General features: G+C 38.3%; 3 protein-coding genes across 4 annotated transcripts in view; 1 reads left to right on the forward strand and 2 right to left on the reverse strand.

Annotated features, from left to right (window-relative positions):
- Positions 1–446: 446 nt before the first annotated feature.
- ncdn (neurochondrin) lies at positions 447–9952 on the reverse strand. Of its 2 annotated transcripts, none has more exons than XM_063012999.1 (7): positions 9919–9952; positions 6528–6743; positions 4611–5810; positions 2968–3209; positions 2573–2788; positions 1946–2088; positions 447–997 (listed from the first exon to the last, which is right to left on the reverse strand). In XM_063012999.1, the coding sequence occupies exons 2-7, from the start codon at positions 6726–6728 to the stop codon at positions 579–581; spliced, it is 2421 nt and encodes an 806-aa protein (XP_062869069.1). In that variant the 5' UTR covers positions 6729–6743; positions 9919–9952; the 3' UTR covers positions 447–578. The 2 variants fall into 2 exon arrangements, with proteins under 2 accessions (XP_062869069.1, XP_062869061.1); XM_063012991.1 differs by lacking the exon at positions 9919–9952 and adding an exon at positions 8560–8586.
- Positions 9619–15440, forward strand: zgc:114119 (Mediator of RNA polymerase II transcription subunit 30-like). The gene is made up of 5 exons (XM_063013036.1): positions 9619–9646; positions 9906–10139; positions 10504–10662; positions 11790–11879; positions 13742–15440. The coding sequence occupies exons 2-5, from the start codon at positions 9906–9908 to the stop codon at positions 13835–13837; spliced, it is 579 nt and encodes a 192-aa protein (XP_062869106.1). The 5' UTR covers positions 9619–9646; the 3' UTR covers positions 13838–15440.
- A 108-nt stretch (positions 15441–15548) lies between these two features.
- The window catches only part of LOC134331573 (exostosin-1c), a 106823-nt gene continuing 102244 nt past the window's right edge, over positions 15549–20127 (reverse strand). The window contains exons 6-12 of the mRNA XM_063013047.1: positions 18984–19116; positions 18649–18767; positions 18175–18270; positions 17981–18067; positions 17110–17270; positions 16839–17010; positions 15549–16110 (exon numbers count right to left, since the gene is read on the reverse strand). Of these exons, the coding sequence (XP_062869117.1) occupies positions 15925–16110; positions 16839–17010; positions 17110–17270; positions 17981–18067; positions 18175–18270; positions 18649–18767; positions 18984–19116 (954 nt within the window). The 3' untranslated portion in view covers positions 15549–15924. The remainder of the gene's footprint in view (positions 16111–16838; positions 17011–17109; positions 17271–17980; positions 18068–18174; positions 18271–18648; positions 18768–18983; positions 19117–20127) is intronic.

Consider the following 20127-nt stretch of genomic DNA (forward strand, 5'->3'; position numbering starts at 1 on the left):
GTATTCATGACAGCATGGCCCCAATAATTTTGACATGGAAGAGACTTGGCAACCTTAAATCTTCCAAGAGCTGTCTGACCAAACTGGGTATCTGAGAAAGAAGAAAGTACCCACCATTCCGTTTAAAGGAGCTCTCAAAGTCCTGTGCAGAAAGAGAAGAACCTGTTGAATGTACAACCATCTCTACAGAGTTCCATAGCTTAGGCCTTTATGGCAAAGTGGTCACTGTTTACTGTTATGGCAGCACATTTAATAAATAACAAAATACTTTGGCAACACGGGGAAAATAATTATTTGGTCTGATGAGACAAATTGAATGTCCAGTGAAAAACAGGCACAGCACAGTGGTTTGCAAAAACTCAAATGATCTGAGTACTTTCTGATTATTACACTGCATATCCAATAATTTAAAAGCCAACACATCTAATAAAACCCACAAAATCCAGTTTAAACAAAAATACTTTTTATTTAACACAAAACGTTATTTTAGAAATTCTTTTGACATTAATAAATGTTTGTCACCAGAAACAGCACATTTTATAACCATATTAATAACAATGTATAAGACAGCCATGATCTTAGCTCATTAAAAGCTTCCTTAGCTGGGTCATGCAGTGGAGTGAGCCTCCAGCTTTCTTCTTCATACATGTGTTAATATCTTGGCGACAGGGTGGACACTGGTGAGCGATGGCACACAAAGCCTCTTCCAGAGCCTCTTGTGAATGGGTGTCTGGAAGGCCACAGCTGGATTCTAGCAAGTTGAGGATGTTTTGCAGCCATCCCTCCTCTCTGATTAGGGTTGCTATCCAGGGCTGAGCATTCACACAGCCTCCCAAAGCCTGCAGACTAAGTCTCCAGAGCTCACATACCTCCTCCCACCATGGTGCCCACACAGCAGAGACTTGTGCCTGGCCCACCCCCTCGCCAGCTTGTAGTGCCCCACGCAGGAAACGCAGTGCAGAAGAGAAAAAGCGTTGCTGGTTGCTGTTTACTGGACCTGTTGGGTAGACATATATTTAATATTTTTAGATGCAAACCTGTGTGTCTGAACACACATTCCATGACATGAAAACACAGATAAACACTCTAGAACTATAAACTCACCATTGTTTTGTGTGTTGCATAGAAATATTTTAAACATTATTTGTACACTGTACTAGAGCCCTATGATTCCATAATTATTTCCATTTTTAGATTAAAAAAACAATCAAACATTAAACTGGTTATTCAATATCTGTGTATTTTAATGTTACAAAAAAACAAAAGTTCTCCCTAGCATGTTTATCTGCTACTGTGATGTTTAAACCATGACGCTATGACTTCTCCTTTCCAAGTAAACAAGCTGATTTTTTCCATACTGTGAAAAATTGATTTAGAAAGCAAGAGTATATGGACAATTTTCTGAGAGTTAGGACTAAGGCACACCAAGGACTTCAAAGAAAACTAGCTTTAACAAAGAGAGCAAGGTGAAAATACATTCTTGAAAACAAATGGTTTCTCCTGGTTGTTCCAATTTGGGGTCATGACAGCAGATCATTCGTCTGCAGGTTTGATTTGCTTAGCGGCTTGGGACCAACAATAAGGGTGCCCTGTGTCCCACAGGATTCAAATCTCCTGAACTCAGGTGCTGCTGCATACCATTACACCACAGCAGCTCACATGCTTAAAACAAGTATGTTGCCCAATTTTAAATTCCATTCACATGCATCCGTGTTTATATCCAAAATCCATTTTAAATGTCAGAAAAACCTCTCTAATATCTGTGTGCCATGCATCACAGATATTAGAGAGCCTTATTTTACAAAGAAAAAAGGACAATGCCAATTGTGATTTGACTTTAATTGAGAGTAGACAAGCTGGGGGGGGGGGGCATTATTGTACATTAGCACTTAAAGAACTAAACAATCTAAGTAATCTATGTTAGCAATAATCTGCATGCACATACCTGCTGAAGCTGATTTCAGTCTGTTTATCATTAGACCCAGGGTGCAGAAATTGGCTGTCAGGACTAGAAGACGAGGTTTGTGGAGGAGGATCGGAAGTGCTTCACTCAGTAGTTCCTCAAGTGAGGCAAAACTAGCATCAGTTCTATGGACACATAGAGCGGAATAAGCACATTAAACCAGCTGTTGTGTTACGGATCTGTGCATTCATAAATGATGACTAAATACATATCAACTGTCTTGTTTACTAAGACCTCGTCCACATTTTTTTTAACCAATTCTTTTACAATAAGGTATGGTAAAAAAAGTACCATGTAAAATGATATTCTGCAAAATTCAGCACTTTCAGTGAAAGAAAAATCCAGTGGCAAAATAAATGTACTTAATACAAAAGGATATAAGCATTTGCTCTTGTGAATGGTTTCTCATTTATCATATTTTAATCATTTTTGCTTTTACAAGTACTGCCAGTTTGCAACTATGTTTAACAGTTTGAAACGCTTGCTGTAGTTCTTATGTAGTATTATTATACAATATCGAACAGACAAATTCACAGACACACTCATGTTTAAAAACCCCACTATATAAATTAATCACTTTATAAGGAGGAACCCAAAGCCATTAGGTACCTGACATGTTCTGGCTCTGTAACTGCAAAGTTGAGCAGGGCAGAACAGGCTGTTTCCAGACTGGGATCTCTGTTAACCGTTTTACCACTCTGAGACTTTAAGACTCCCCAGTCACGACTGAGAAAGTCCACCAGTACAGCTGGTGTTTTCAGAGAGAGCAGAACTTTTCGAGGGCCTTCCTCAGCCGAAAGATGGCAAAGTGCTGGGAGGAGATATCTATCAGAAAACAAGTGATCATTATACAACATGGTTGCAGTCAGAAATATTTAACCTTTACCAACTCTAAGCTTAAAAGGTATCATTGTGCTGTGTATAGAATTAGACATACAAAAGTATACAACAGGGGGTATTTATTCATTTCAAAATATGTTGAGTAATATTTCAGTAGAACAGACCTCAGAACATCCTCTCCTGTCCACGTTCCGGCCTGTGGACCATCACTGACAGACATCTCGGACATCCAGTCAGCCAGCCTCTTGCCTTTTCTCTCCTGTAGATGATGTTTGGTATAGCCAATAAGGAAGGACAGGAGGGCAGTGATCTCCTCCTTCAGACAGGAGGTCTCCTCAGCCAGCCAGGCACAAATACAACGGAATGTTGCAAAAAGGAAAGGGTCATCATAGAGGCTTGAATCAACCTGTGGAGCATAATTGGTTTTTTTTACTTATTTATTGATTTTTCTTCTCAAATTATGGGTGTTTAAAAAAGCATGCACAATTCAAGACACCTAAATTAGAACCACGATGCCATTTTTAAAAATTTGATTAAAAATTCAACTGGAAAAATAGCTAAAATGAAAAAGCTAATGTTTGGTTTAGTTTTTTTATTGACTAAAGTAAAACATCCAATAATTTGAAGTTTTTAAAGGAAATAAATTGTGCATTAATTACCCATACAATGTGGTCTGATCACAAACACATTCTGCTGAAACTAACACCACACAACTGCCTGTTAACTTTTTTAGAAAGACAAACCATACTGTAATACATACAGTTGCAACTGGAAATATTCACCCCTCCCTAACTCTACGCCTTTCTGTAGAGCTAGATTTTGCTTTAAATTAAGTCTTTATCAATTTAATGATACAGCAAATGACAGCTGTTTTTTCCTAAAGTTGGGTTACAACATGATTAAAACATTAGGAATAATAACAACCCTAATTTGCTTCTGCTGTGATGTGTCATATAAACACCACCCATGCAACCATGGTGAAAACTAAGGAACTGCCACAAACACTGAGAGAGAATACTGGTCCTGTGACCAGTGATGGTGTAGAAGATGACCAACTCAAACAGCAGCAATAGATGAGCAACCGTCTCTGACTTTACATCTACAAGGTGGACAAAGTAGGTAGGAGTGTGTAATGGAGTGGACAGTGAGTGGACACGGTATTTAAAAACTCCAGCAGTGCTGCTGTGTTTTATCCACTCATACCAGCACAACACACACTAACACACCACCACCATGTCAGTGTCACTGCAGTGCTGAGAATGATCCACCACCTAAATAATACCTGCTATGTGGTGGTCCTTTGGGGGTCCTGATAATTGAAGAACAGGGTGAAAACAGGCTAAAAAGGTATGTAGAGAAACAGATGGACTACAGTCAGTAATTGTTGAACTACAAAGTGCTTCTATATGGTAAGTGGAGCTGATAAAATGTACAGTGAGTGTAGAAACAAGGAGATGGTTTTAATGTTATGGCTAATCGGTGTATGTAAAAATGAAGGATGAATGACGTTTCCATTCCAATGAAGATTTCAGTAAATTTAATTTTATAATGACTCATCACAGAGATTCACACATACAAATGTGAAGTTCCTATTTATTAGAAATAAAACTTGGTGTATAGAAAATAATTATGATTCTTTAAAAATGAAAAACAGAGTGTTTAAAATAATCAAGGTGTAGTCTCACCCTATTTTCACTTCAGTTGAATCTGAACAACTTTATAAATTCTGTAAGAATAAATTGTCACAATATGCACCAATTTGCACCTATGTAATGTTGTGATTAAGAAACTTGATCATTTCTCTCACCTGCTGCAGGTAATAAATGATGGCAGAGAAAGCTTCCTGCAGAACCCCCAGCACCTGCCTGCTCTGCTGCAGACTTAAACTAGTGCTGTTTGGCTGGGCAGGATTGAAATTCGTTCCTGGGCTGCAGGCTTGCTCCATGGCTGCCTCCATGATCCGATAACAGGCAGTAAGTGTGTGCTGCTGCTGAGCTGAGATTTGTGTACCTGGTGGCTCCTCTAGCAACATTCTGACCTCCACACATGCTCGGTTCACCAGCAGGCAGCAGATCTTTGGTGGACCCACTGGATCCCAGCCACACAAGTCCAACAGGCAAGCAGACAGCACCAGAACAGGTCCCAGTTGCTCAGGGCTGAGTTTCCCCTGAACCACTGAACGCAATTTTGCCCAAAGACGAGCAACCATGTCTTTGAACTCTGGGTTTTGTGGCTTTCCTCCTGGTGGTGGTAGGAACTGTGGTATCCGAGTGCAAAGGTCCAGTAGGTTCTGTTCTGAAGCCTGACTGAAGTTTTGAATTATACTGTCAAGGAGAGAGAGGAGCTCTGAAGGGTGTTTACTCCATGCTCGCTGCCTTATACTGCTGGACAGGAGATGAGCAAGAAGTGGGAGACCTTTCTCATGGCTCAAAGTCTGTTTGTGAGACACAGCTCTGCACAGAGCAGGCACAGCTCCACGGGATAGTAGCTGATCAGGGCCCCTTGGCAAAGCACAGACAGTGTTCAAGACCTGGTAACAGTCAGCTGCGATTGCCTCATCCAGAGCAAAGGCAGGAGACTGAACTGCCTTATCTCCATTACCTAACACAAACTGACCTGTTGGTTCATCCTTGCCTGAGGTGCTTTGTTCTGTCTGAGGAGATGCAGCATTAGCACTTTTACCTTTTTCCTCAGTAGACGAGGTTAGAGATGCATTTGTACTGGGTTGAGCTTGTTTTTTATTAACTGGTGCTTCACCTTCCAACAGGCCCAGGAGGAGAGGGATGGTGCTCAGCAGCTGGGGATGAGCAGCCATTTCTGCATCTGTGCTAAGAGCAGCAAGCAGCGCAGTGCCAAGAGAAAGCAGCTCCTCGGGTGGAAGTCCAGATGTCTCGCTTCCCCGGACTGCAGTCACCAGGAGACGTGCAGGCAAGTTAAAACCCACCGCTTCAAATACTCGGTGCAGGGTGGTTCGATCCAGCTGACTGGCCGGACACAGTCGTGTAATCTAAGCAGAAAGTGTGTTATATCAGATTGCACTCAGTGGCTCATACAATAAAAAATACTCAAGCATTTTTGTATGTGGATTACTATAAACAAGAATGAACATTTGCTGTACTGTGAAAAGAACTAAAAACCTGCTGACTCTGCACCATAGTGAAGGCACAGGTTATGGGCTAGTCAATGATAAAATGTTAAATCATGTAGTCTCTTTGTTCCAAATCAGTTTTTTTCTGCAAAATCAGTAGTACCTTATACTCACAAGCAATGAACTTGTAAAGTGAGTTTCCTTTTCTTTAAGTCTCTGTGCAGGTGCCATATTTAAGTGTGTCACCTGTAGAAGGTGTGTATTTTCAAACAAAACACACAATTCAAAAAACATACAATTCAATATGGGGTGTCCAGACTTTGTCCAGATTTAATTTGATCAACTTCTTTATCCTGTTTAGGGTCAAGGTGGGCCTGTTTTACTAAAAAACAAAGCAGGAATATGCAGGAAAGGGCACCAATTTATCACAGGGCTAACCCTAATCCACCTTCCCAGACATAGCCAATTTTGACTGTGTAAAAGCCCAAACGGCCCTTACTACTGCTGAAATTTAAACCGGGATCTCAGCTGTGGTTGGCTAGAAAAGCAGACTGCTGCACCACCCAGGCACTTAAAAAATACACTACATATGCAAAAGACTAGTTTTTCATAGTTCAGTTTTTAAAATGAGCTTACCAGTAGAAGTGCTGCAAGAATATGGCTGTCATTTTTAGCATGGGTGAGGGCATGGAGACAGCGCTCCAAGACTTCTTGTTGAGCGTCTGACAGGCTGTTAGGTTCTGGTGTGGAACTTGAATCATCTTCTCCTGATTTCTCCTCACTGTTGGGAGCATGCTGCTCTGGGATGATGGGCGTCTCACTTTCAGCCATAATCATTAGCTGTCAACATCTCTGGGAACATATGAGTGTACATTTTAATGTTGCTGTTCAGCCCTTACATGTATGTATGTACCACATGTTGCAGTTAGTGTAAGAGCACAGTGCTTCATGCTATGTTTTTAACAGCATTGTGTATGGTTGATATTTATCAGATAAATGTGTATTACATATATTTAGGTAATCTAGGTATTGTCATATTTGTAAGTACCAATGGAACATCTCTGAGCATACAAAATGGCAGTAGATAGTAGGTTCAAGTGTTTATGCTTTTAATGGTCTTGTGGACAGTATACTACAATGGACAAACCCTATTCCCAAACAATGTGCGACACAGTAGTAAAAAGAACTTTGTGATTTGTTAACTCTCCTGACACTTTATTTAACTGACAGAAGTATAAAGAAAATATTTCCAATGTTTTCACTGATCACTGTATTGTATTTTTAAAATATCAACATGATTTTTATGCCTGCAACACACTCAAAAAAGTTGGAAAAGAGACAAAATAAGAGGAAAGTTTATAGAGTATTTACTATGTTCCACAATAAGCAGGTAAAGTGGTAGAAGGTGAGGGAATCAAGATTGGTTATAAAAGGAGGATCTGCCAAGGGATTCATTTTCATAAACAATGATGAACTGTGGGTCACTACTTTGTGCCAAACTTCAGGAGGGAATTGTCAATCAGTTCAAAAACGTTCATTAATGCAAGATTGCAAATAATGGTCTTTCACCATCTGCTATTCATAATATATTAAAAAGACTCAGGGAATCAGGAGAAATCTTGTTCTTTGTAGAACAAAGCTGGAAAGCACTGATAAATGTGTGTGACTTTTGATGCTATGTGATAAATGCTACTCATGCTACTGTGACAAATATAACAACATGGGTTCGGGAACACTTCAGAAAATCTGTGATTACTAAGGGAAGGGGATTTTGAACTCTAATACATTTTTTTTTTATTTTTTTTTTTACAGTTTTTCAATATTTTCCATTTAAATGCTAAAAGAATAGTCATCTAGTCATCAAAGAAATTTAATACCACAGATGACAGAAAAAAGTAATATGTGGAAATAAATCGGTTATATCAACATATTGGATGTAAAGAAGAAGTAAAAGTTTTTCTGCATATTGTAAATAAAAATATTAAATTTAAATTTGAATGATTTACACTTTGGTTACGTTCATGACAGGAACGGTAGTTACTCATTACACAAGTCATGGACAATTTTGTATCTGTGGGAGGAAACCGGAGCATCCGGAGGAAACCCACGCGGACACGGGGAGAACATGCAAACTCCACACAGAAAGGACCCGAGTGAATGTGTGGGACGGACGAATTTATATTCATTTATTTATTTATTGTCATCTTATTCATATTGTAAACGTAGTAATGAAGAACACAAATTCCTACTGTAAATACATACTAACATAAATACAAGTTAACAAGTGTGGCTTACAAGCTGTAAAATAACAATCGAACCCCTCAGTCAAGTTTATGTTCCTTCACTATAAAATATAAATTAATCGCTTTATTTAGGTCGTCTATGCAAAAGCACCGTTCGTCACCAAATAACTTTTCTTTATTTTAAAGGTTAATATTTAGGACATTTTCTTTCATTCCGAAACTAAACCAGTAACGAAAGTGATCGTCAGAGTTGCGAATAAACCTAACACTTAACTAGCTTGTTATCGCACATAAATCTAAAATAACAGCAATTACAACAATAAAAAATTTATCAGTTAATTAATAATCGTATGTGCACAATATATACTCGAGTAATAAAAATCCAAACAAATTGGAAAATTACAAGAACAATGCTAGGGACTTACGTTTACCATGCGACTGCAGCAGTGCTTTGTTGACTTCCGGTAGCACACAAAAATTCAATTTAAAAGTCAAAAAGTCACGCGTTCAAAGCTAAACATTTGTAATATAATAATAAATGTATACATTGCAAAAACAAAGAAATGGTTGGTTTTTAATAAGAATGATGTTGATAGTAATAATAGCAATAATAATAATAATAATAATAATAATAGGGTCATTCTACGTAGAATAATAATAATAGTAATAATAATAATAACAACAATATACTACTACTAATAGTAATCACAATCAGAATCACTTTATTTCGCCAGGTATGTTGCACATACGAGGAATTTGTTTTGGTGATACACATAGTAATACACATAATAATACACAAAATAATACACATAGTAATACACATAGTAATACACATAATAGTACACATAGCTATACACATAACTGTTTAAAGTAATAATAATAATAATAATCATTAATAATAACAATGATAATTAAACAATAATAATAAATAACAAAAACATTAATAATAAAAATTATTATTATTATTATTATTATTGTTGTTCTTATTATTATTTGTGTTCTAAAAGTGGATTTTTATAAGACTTGATTTACAGTTTTTATCTTTCCAATATGTGTTCTTTCTGTGTACACTAGTTTTCCAATAGGTAGTCTGCCTAAAATATACAGTAGGTGGATTGACTGCTATAAATTAACCCTAGGTTTATTAAGTGGGTGTGTGATGCCCTGTGAAGTATTGGCGCCCTGGTGTCAGGTGGTTCAGTATTTTTATTTTAAAACATTGTAATTCAAAATTATTAGGACCGGTGTTGAATTTATATTTTACGATGTTTTAATAGGCAAAAAACGCGAGAAAAAGAATAAAAAGAAAGGGTAAAATGTGTCTTTATTTCTCCTCCAGGTGGCGGAAAGGAGCCTCCATACCACCCAGAGTTGAGATTTGAAGGTCTGTATATGTTGAAGAAACAGGAAGTGACGAGCGGCTAATGTGGCTGCTGAATTTAAAAGAGAAAGGAGCATATTTAACTAGCTTGTTTAATAAATAAATCGGACATTCGCCTGCGCTTTATTAAAGTAAGTTTTAACAATGCGTCCCAACAGGTGGTAGAGGTAAAACCAAATACTTTTCAATTCATTATTTATAGTCTAAACTCTGTCAATTAATTTACCAGGTAGCCAACTAGTAGACTTTAGAAATAAACCAACAAACAGCAGCATATTCAGCTTTACTTACTGTAACTGTTACTGTTTTAATATAGCCGCAGTACTTTTGCAGTTTAGTTATTTACTAATATACCCTTTGATATTAAATCTCTTTTTTCCTCTCTTCTAGATGTCCTCTTTACCTCAGAAAGCTTCGTTTGTGGGGCTGGGTGCTGTGCCCCCTCAGCAGCAGCAGCAGCCGGGCATCCATATGCCCTCAGTGGCCGGTCAAGCTGGCATGACTCCCAACCCCAATGCACTGAGAGAGATCCCCCCCGTCTTCATCTGCCGCATCGGTCAGGATACAGTACAGGACATAGTTACCCGCACCATGGAGATTTTCCAGATTACCCGTGCCACCCAGGTTAGCTCAAATATTTTAACACTCAGTTTTATTATTGATTTACAAAACTTTGGTTTGGCTGGTAGAGAAGGTGCTGTACAGCATCATGGGTCATGAGTTGTGAGGATAAAAACAAAAAATGTGGCATGTGCAAAAGTAATGGTAAATTTTTTTATATAAGTCCCACCTACCACAATGTCCAGCATTAAGCAAAGTGCACTAGTAAGCAGAAAAGTGTCATATTTAAGGATACGTTAACGAAACACCACATAAAATGAACAAAAGATCAAATAAATGTACCAGGGGGGTCACAAACGTTTAAGACCGTATATCCATCATGTGCAAGGCTTGCAGTTTTTCAAAGTCTCTTTATCCGCTTCTTTAGCTGCCAAATGGTGTGACCCAGAGTCAGGCTGCGTATCAGGACCGCTTTGGGAAACTACAGGAGCATCTGCGCCAGCTGACTTTGCTCTTCTGCAAGCTCCGTCTGCTCTATGAGCGCTGTGTAGAGATGACCTCTGATCTTCAAGAGTCTCCTTCCGAGGTTAGTCACAACATCATGCAGACATAGTGAACATGGATGGAATTGTGAATTTGAGAGATTTTTTGTTTCATTTTCATGTTTTGCCACTTTATCCTGGTCAGGGGTGCACTGTAGTGAGTCTGGTTTCTGCAGAATCACTGGGCACATTGGAATAACACACTCCAGACACCAAACCATAGCCACTTCTGTATGTAGACGCCTGACCAGGCGATAGCACCGCTGGAATTTGAACCCTGGTTCTCAGCAGCAGTGGACTAGTGTCATTTACCGCTGCACCACCCAAGCATGAAATTTGTAATGTTAGTTTCTTATTTTTAGAGTAAAATGCAGACATGCACAAATCTGATGATTGTGTGAGATGCAAAAAACTAAAGAAATGGAATGTTTGTGATTCGGCCTTACAGGGTCCCATATGTTTACAGGAGTTCCAAGCAAGTGCTAGTTTTTGCAGAAATCATGCCACACCTTAGTGTTTAATAAGGTCTCTGATAAGCACTTTTACACCCTAGTCTGCTCAGATATTCTGTTTTCATCTTGTGATAAAGGGATCAATCTGATAACAGAAGGCCTCAATTTATTGCACTGTATTCAGTCACAATTGTAAGCCGCTTTGGATTAAAGCGTCTGCTAAATGCTGTAAATGTAAATATGAAAAACTAGGCCATTGGTTTTGGAGTGATGTTGCATACATTCTGAAAAGCATGCAGTGGTTATGTTGGACCTTTTAAGAAGAGAATGAGTTACTGAAATGGTTCTTCCTGAAACATTGAATAAAGGAGTCCCCCACTAGTTTTTGTCATTTAATGTTAATGACCTTACGTTGATTTAAAATCTTACATATCTAATTGAAAGAGCTATTTTGCATCTGATACACCCACTTAATTAGCAGTCATCCTCATAAAACTCACCTAGGTGTCCATTGTCATTTGGATTCAGTCTTTTTAAAGGCAGGCTTCTTTCATGCGGTGTCACATTACTACTGCTTTCTGCTTTTTGTTATGCTTTTGTATAAAATCAAATCCCTTTTCTGTTAAAAAAAAGTTGTTTTTATTGTAAGCACAAAAATATTTTGAATAAAAGTCATCTTTTCTTAACACAAAGAATTCATCTGTTTGTGTTCCATGTAGTTCGTGCCATATGTTGGAGAGGAGACAGTGGCAGTGAGAGTGGAGCCCTGCAGTCCTGCAGTGCTACAGGACAAACAAGAGGTTTTAGAGGTATGTTCAGTTCTGTGTTTAAACAGTAATAACATTGTTTTTTTTATGTGGTTAAATATGTTTTTGAATTAAATTGAATTTCAGAATAAATCCACATTCTGTGTCACGTATCATGCCAGTCAAAAGTCTGGATAAACCTGACTGTATTTATAGCCTTTCTCACACTCACTCAACATCTGTGTAAATACTGCATTAGCTTTACCGGTAAGGACATCTGAGTCATTCACTCATGCATAAAGGCTTTTCCTCATGGCAGTTCATTGGATTGAACCTCAATGATGATGTGGCTCCGATGATCTGACACAAAACAATCCCACATCCAACAGATTTAATTGAATTTACTTTTAAAAAGCTTAAATTGTTATGAGGCAAAACATGTGTATTGTGTATTAAGGTATTACCAAACAGCACACATTTGCAAAGCAGAAATGGTCTCAAGGACTTTTTTAGTTGCAACAGCTATGCTTGAGATAAAACACATCAAATAACTAGCCTTGTCAAGAGAGTTGTCCAAAAAGTTAAGAGAGGAGAAAACTGCCTTGTGTGAGCAAGGAGAAGGACACAAAAAGATATCAAAGGCACTAAATGTTCTGTTGGATAGTTCACAATTTCAAAGTTAAGGGAACACTGGCTACACAACCTGGATGTGGTAGAAAGAGGACGCTATCACCGGCTGCCACCATATTCATGAGGGGGCAGGTGGTCAGCAGGCACTGAGGTTTTAGTTTGCACAGTAAAGCACATACTAGACGCTGAACGCCTCCGTCACCCAAACTCCAAAATGTACACCTTTACTGACCCAAAAGGTAGAAATACTTAGAAATGTGGTGTCTGTATTGTCATTCTGCCAACTGAACCTGACAGAGTGTAAAACTCTAAATTATGGATGACAATAAAAAATTCTACTCAATTCTACTTCAGACCTCCCAAAGTTTAAATCTTAGCAGAGACACTGACTTGGCCCGGGTGTCCACACAAACACAGTTGGCCATGCTTAAGGGAGGAAAGGTCGGATGGGGTCTCTTCCCATTGCGATATGCGATCGTCGGGACTGGTCCGGGTGCATATGCAAGTGGGGAGTTGGGGGAGTCACATGGAGCTAAGCGTGGCTCTCTGTACTTTATACAGCTCAGTGTGGTAACCTAACACTGACAGGTGATGTTGCCACAGATTGGACTCGTGTCAGAGGCAGCGTGTGGTGGTCTGGCTCTCCTTGATCAAATCGGGGGTTGTGCAAGTGCACCGGGATCACAATAGAAATGACTAGAAAAAAGCTCACAGAAATGAAATGTGGTACTAAATGGTTATGTTTCTGTTTCATGTTACAATCTAATTAAATTAGCACAGTGTTAATATTATTATAAACATTTTCCAGTAACATTACTGAAGGAAAAATATACAAACTGCTGATTTTAATGTTTTCTACTGTTGATTCTTTATTATGATAATATTTTAAACTACTAACCTTAGTACCTCTCTTCAACAGCAATGTATAGACTGTTTACACATACCTACATGGTATTTATCTGATATTTGTTTTTATAAGTGTTAAAACATTAAAACACAACACAGACTAGTTAAATTAACAAAAGATTTCTATATGCATGTGAATGAGGCTTATGGTTTTTATTTCATCTTTCAGTAGTACTTGAATCTAGATACTGAGTCATAATCCGGTCCTACATTCGAACTTGTAGTCTACCAAACCGTTAATTTAACTGGTTGGCCATCTGTGTAGGGAAAATCTACAGCACATGCATTGGAATGACTGCTGTTTGAATGCTTTAATATAGAACAAAATACCACAGGCATATGCCTAAAATTTGGTTCCTAATTAAATCTTTTTAATGTGACATTTTCAGAAAGTAAGGCACAAGAATCAGGAGATGAAAATGCTGATGGATCAGATGAGGAACTTCCTGTGGGACATCAATGCTATGCTCACCATGCGCAAATGACCAGAATGTTTTTCCTCTTTCATTTTGTCTGCATTTTAAGTTGCCTTGTGTCAGGAGCCTCTGAGATTTACTCATCGTTCTTCTGTACTAGTCAGACATCAAAGGACAACAGAGTCTGACAAGATCACTGGGACTGTTGATGCCACACTGTGTTTACTCATTGTTACTTAACCGAGATTTTAGTGAAGATCTTTTTCAATTTACCGGATCTAATATGTAATATGTAACTTGAATACGTGAATAATATGAATGTAACTTGAATATCTAAGTAATATGATTTCCATGCCAATTCTAGGGAATGTTTTGGTTCAATTGCTGTAGGAGGTGCTAGAGGGGCAGATGGGAGAGCAACCTGTGCTGCAGGGTTCCTGAGAAAAACATAGGACCCCTAAATCTTTCAAACTGTGTGCTATTTTTACCTTGGCAGCTATGTTCTCAGGTAGAGTGTTTAATAGTGTTAATAAAGAATGTGAGTGTGTATTTGTACAACAGTGGGTAGACCCATATCAATTTTGCATAAAAAAACAAAAGTCCTGATGTTTAATAAATTATACCATCTTCAAAAAATCTAAAAAATCTAAAAAAAAAATCACATGGATTTTAGTTGATTTAATTGTTTTTAATTCATCTACAAAGACATTTCTTACCCCCCAAATGCTTTGATATGTGTAACTCATTACTGTAGGTGTGTGGTGTGAGTGTAGATAATCTACATATTAGGTAGTCACATTTTAAACTGCATACTGCATTGGCTCCCAAATCTTGTAGAGTGCCACCATGAGGTGCTATGACATCTTCCCACGTGTGTTGCAGGATTATTAATATAGTTAGAATGGCTTTAGTTAGGTGTAATGTTGTTTATCAGGTTTTGCAAGCTGTAAATGCTGTTTAAGCGTGGCATGAGGAACGCTTTACAAGTGTACATTGATAAAAATTTTAAGAGACACTGGTTTATGTTTTCCACCACCCTTTTAAATGATACACTGTTTTTAAGTGGCTGATGCATGATTACATCAGGGTAGAATTTGTCTGGAAATCTTGGAGTGCCATTTTTACTCATTGCCATGTTTTGGTGCATATATTCACTTAACGCATTTCTCTACTTGAAGCCTTTTACATGGTAATTAAAAAAAATGGCCTTAATTAGATAATGTTTCTATTTCTACATCTGTACTGTACATATGCTGAGAAATGAAAAAGACACCATGTACTAGATTAAATAGTAATTGTAAATGCTGTTCTCGTGTTCTCTATGATTAATGGTTTGTTGAATTATAATGTTTTTTATGCAGCCTGCATCTCAGCATGGAGGAACCATTATTATGTGCATTTTTCAACTATATAAAAACATTGAATATCTACCAGTAAAACAATCTGCGTGCAATGTACATTAGTAAATAACACAAGGTGGTGTTTGTCTAAGGCAATTTGATTACCACCTGGAGCTTCACTATATGTAACTACGCTTATCAAAGAAGCTGAATTACTGACTGGCTCATGTAGATGCAGAAAATGTAAGTGCATATAAACTCTGTCAACTTCTATTGTTGCAGTGATTAGGTTTCTTTTTTTGTACATGCAAATAAAATAAAAAAAATCCATTTCAAACCCTCATATTTAAAAACAACTCATTTGTACACAGTTATTTTGTGTTAAATATCCACAGACAAACAGAACCTAATTTGAAAGTATTTATTTAAATATACAAGTTCACTGGCAGTATTGCATTTCACAAATGTTTCATGTACTGAGTTAATCACCTTGTGCACTAAAATGTGTCCATGGTACAATTAGCATCTCACCACATGCTAATGTCAAAATATTCGACAAAACAGCAGCCTGAGTTTTTAAAAGCTTTGCTATGGACCCACTCTTTCTTGTGCTGTCTGTCAAAACTGATAATCCACTCCGAACCAAAGACTCAGTAGGTAGGGTTCAGTTCTTTTTCTTTCTCCACCTCTCTTTGACCCCTGGCACTCTGGGCATTTAGACTTCTGACTTGTTCTGCAGGTTCCATTTATTTTTAATGAAGGTTGAGACAACTCTGAGAGAGCCTTCTCTTTTATTGTATGAATGGTCTGTGTGGCTCAGGAACGCTCAAGGTCTTTGTACTTCTTGCGTAGGACAGATACGTGATCCTTGAAGAGAACAGGGTCCAGACGGAGTTGAGAGTGCACCAGAGGCATGTAGCCAAACCAGCTTACAAAGGAGTTTATACACTCCTGTCTCTGGGTAAAGTGCTCAGGGTTTGTCCAGGGGGCCATGTTGGTGCTCTGGGTAAAAAAAAACCCAGAACATTTAAATCAGTATCGTTCAGTATGCACAGAATGACCTTCTAAGTTAGAACTTCTAACTTTAGTGTGTCTAAATGTCTACTGTTTGATTATCACCATGCATGTGTGGATGTTATGTTTGACCTCTGCTACGCCCAAACCCTGGCTATTATTAAGTGAAAACACTTAACGGTTCAGTAGCCTCTTTATCCTGGTCAGGGTCACTGTCTGGCACCACCCAGAAACACTGGTTACCTTGGACAGGGTACCAATCCATTGTAGACATTTAAGCTACTCCATGTTTCTGGAGATAAGAGCAAAATGAAATACCTGGGGGAAACCTCTGCAGATATGGAAAGAATGGGATGCATGGGCACTTTAACTGGCCTGCGATTATGCAGAACCGTACACAGAGGAATATGATGCACTGTTTGACACATTCACCTTATGATCAGTATGACAATTACATTTTGGTGGTACGTAACAGACACCTTAGCATCCATGTCGTCTAGTATCATTGAGTCTTGGCCCTTATCAAAGTCACTCAGGTTTTTATGCCTGATCATATCTGCTGCATTCAACATGTCGCATGACCTCTGATTTATCCATAAGTATGACATTGTCATATGCATATGTTTGGGGGTAGTTTTAATATTATTCAGAAACGTTTGACTTATTTACCAAAGGCACCAGTAATATTGCATTTGACTAAATGACTGAGTACTCACCTGTGGATTAGGCATTTCTTTATACTGCTTCCTCTGGGCCACTTTAATAGGTGGCAAGTGGATCACAGACGACACCAGAAAGTTCATTAGAATGTCCTCACAGTTTGAGGTGCGATCCACCAGTGCCCGTAATGAGGATGGCAGATAATGAGAGAACAGATAATGGTAATACCTATTGAAGAAAACATTTTAGAGTTAAGCCTTAAATGGTTCGAACAAGTTTTTGTAATTAAGACGAGCATTAGCTGTTGTCAACAGCTTGGACTGGTACCTGTGATAGAAGGCTGCCCCAGTCAGCACCATTGAGTATTCATTAGTCCATTTAGAGGTGTAGCCCCAAATCTTCTTTACAGGGTCCCAGAAATGACTCCTGGGTGGATATCCCACAATTCTCTCAGGAAAACTTCGCCACACGTGGAAGGCAAAGTTGACCTTAAAGAATAAATACAACATTTTGATATCCATTCAGCTACCAGGTTTAGGTCCTACCCTGTATGTTCAGCCACTAGCTAATTGATTAGGTGGTCTGTTGCACGGCACACTTTGCAACTACTGAGCTGATGTGTGATAGTGACAATGTGGAAAGTGACTCCAATAGGCTTCCCACTGACTGTTATTTGATTTAGTGACACTCTTTAGCAGTGACGCTCTTTAGCAGTACCTCAAGCTAGCAGCAAACATAGACTTCTATCCGCAAGTGCAAGTTTAGACTTTAACTTATGAACAGCTAGAAAGACTATTCATAGTATACAGCCAACAAGGTATTTTTGTCTATTTTACTTTGGTTAAATGTTATTACACATGTTGTGCATGGTATGTGTTTATTTTCTTAAGAATACTGTGTGTTTAGCTTCATGGTGGATTTGGAAAGAAACCAATAAATAAACCAGTAATGCTGAATCCACTACCTGTGCTTTGACAGAAATACTGTCAGGTCTCTCGCTCTTATATACAGTGGATTAAAAATTATTCAGGCCCCTTGACTTTTCGCACACTAATTGTGTTGTACATTTGATTTTGAATAGCAATTGCAAAACAGCTTGCAATCATTGAAGTCAGGTATAACAACTAAACTGTTGGACTCTATGGATTAGAGCTTAACATTCCTGCTAGTTTAAAAATCAAAGAGAGAAAGATCTAACCTCACTAGTCAGAAGCACTGTGTCTTCATCCAGGCTGAGCACTGCTTCAGTCTCAATTGCAGCATGGGGCAGGAACCGGCTGCTTGTCTATAAAAAACAGAAATAAGGTGAGTTGTTGGGAGAGCCTACGGAATGGTGATTTTGTTATTACATATGGTCACAGCTTGACATTTCTCTCATTTGAAGACACTCACTTTATGTCTGCCATCTGTAACAACAAGGGGCACTGGCATGGGCGGCCATTTGCTCCGGTGAGGGGGTGGCTTCTCGCTGTTCCACAAGATGATTATCTTCAGAAGAGAGAAGGGCACAGTCAATAATATTCATAATCATTAAGGCATACGCATAAAATCATTTGCAAAACTGTTACAGCCACCTGGTTCTGTCTAAAAATATATCTTAAAATAGCAAACAAAATGCTGGTTAGTATTTGTGTACTGTACAAGGATAGATCTGCGTTTTCAGCCTCAATTAGTAATGGGTAAATACTGTGTTTAATACACATAAAATGTACAGGTTGTTTGTAGGCTGAATGCTTAAAATTATGAGACTACACATTACATTAACAATTCTCGTAAAAATTCAGGTAATGTTTACAAACTTTTTCCTAGCAACTGTTTGCCCATACCTAAAATTAATATACAAAATATGATGTAATTGGTTGGCACCTGTGAGCAGTACTTTGACTTGGACACCACCTGGAGAAGCTTCATAATTGGCTGGGACTGAGAAACCAGGGGAGATGTGGCATGAATGACAGCAGTGAATTCCTGGCCGGGGATAATCCCTGCATCAATGGAGAACAGAATAAAATTAGCTCAAAAAACAAGACACTGTCTGTCTGTCTTAGTTTTTCCCACTGCTGTTGGTTTATTTGGCACAGATGCTGTATGGAATTACACTGGAGGATTTCTGTTTATGTAAATATACTGTACCTTTGAACAGCACATGTGTGCATAATGTGAAAAAAATGCTGGTAAATGGTAAATCCATTCGGTCTCACCAAGGGATAGGTAGTAGAAAGGGTAGTGGGCCAGGTGAATTGAATACTCAGGCAGCACCAGAAGACCCCCGGGCAGAGAATTCCACATGAACTTATTCCTGGAGATGTGGGCAAACACTCTGTCCTTGATGATCTGCCAGACATTAAGTCAGACATTAGTCACACTAATTAATTACTGTTTTTTAATATACCATCAATAGTGTGTAATGAACAGTTTGTGGATACCAAATCACCCATCACCTAAACACTGAAACCAAAATCACGGGCATAAACATGGAAGGTTCTTTGTCATTTTTATAAATATATAGGCACAAATGACTGGTAATAATGGTTTCCAATTCATCCTAAATGTATTTCATTTAGTTGCAGTCAGTTGTCTGTGCAGAAAAGTTTCATTATGGATTTATTTTTTGTGTGAAACCAGAAAGGTTCTTGCCCCAACTGTCACTGGTACATCATAAACACATAACTCTCTAAAACATGTTTGCATGATTTAGTGTTAAGATTTTTCTTGACAAAGCCTATACTATTAAAAACTGCCACAGATGGCAGGTACCCAACTGTAGTTTGTCTAGCATCCAGGAAAACCATATTCATATGTCTACCATATAACTAACGGATCATAAAGTGTGATTCATAACTCTGGATAATTTGTTTAAATATGTTTGGAATTGTGCACAGGCTTGTGAGCAGCCACTTAAAATACAATCAATAAAGCACTTATGAATTTTGTAACTCCACAGTTACCTTATGGATACATATATTACATCAAGGCTATTTACACTGTAAGTCCAAAAGTATATGGACACATGACCATGTGGTTGTTGGACACCCCATTCTAAATCTATCTGCATTAACATGAAATTCACGTCCAAGCTATATCAGCTATATCTCTTGAGTAACTTTCTAAAAGTGTAAATTTTTGCCAAGTCATTCAACATATTTGTGAGTATTAGTGAGGACAGGCACTGATGTTAGCTCACAATCAACTTTTCAGTTTATCTCAAAGATGTTTAATAGGGTTGAGATGCTCTGTGCAGGCCAAAGGGGTTCCTTTAAACCAAACTTGTCAAACTATTTTCTTATGTATGCTGCTGTGTACAGGGGCCTAGTTATTTCTGGAATGGGACAGGCCTTCACCTTA

This window comes from Trichomycterus rosablanca, chromosome 2 (genome assembly GCF_030014385.1).
Source record: "Trichomycterus rosablanca isolate fTriRos1 chromosome 2, fTriRos1.hap1, whole genome shotgun sequence".
NCBI classification, from domain to species: domain Eukaryota; kingdom Metazoa; phylum Chordata; class Actinopteri; order Siluriformes; family Trichomycteridae; genus Trichomycterus; species Trichomycterus rosablanca.

Excerpts from the sequence above, each read along its gene's own strand:
- ncdn (XM_063012999.1), bottom strand. The coding sequence starts at position 6,728 with ATGATTATGGCTGAAAGTGAGACGCCCATCATCCCAGAGCAGCATGCT. Across the intron at positions 2,089-2,572 it reads ACAGAGCCAGAACATGTCAG|AACTGATGCTAGTTTTGCCT; the intron begins GTACCTAATGGC and ends ATGTGTCCATAG. Across the intron at positions 998-1,945 it reads ACTGAAATCAGCTTCAGCAG|GTCCAGTAAACAGCAACCAG; the intron begins GTATGTGCATGC and ends TCTACCCAACAG.
- zgc:114119 (XM_063013036.1), top strand. The coding sequence starts at position 9,906 with ATGTCCTCTTTACCTCAGAAAGCTTCGTTTGTGGGGCTGGGTGCTGTG. Across the intron at positions 10,663-11,789 it reads TTCAAGAGTCTCCTTCCGAG|TTCGTGCCATATGTTGGAGA; the intron begins GTTAGTCACAAC and ends TGTTCCATGTAG. Across the intron at positions 11,880-13,741 it reads ACAAACAAGAGGTTTTAGAG|AAAGTAAGGCACAAGAATCA; the intron begins GTATGTTCAGTT and ends TGACATTTTCAG.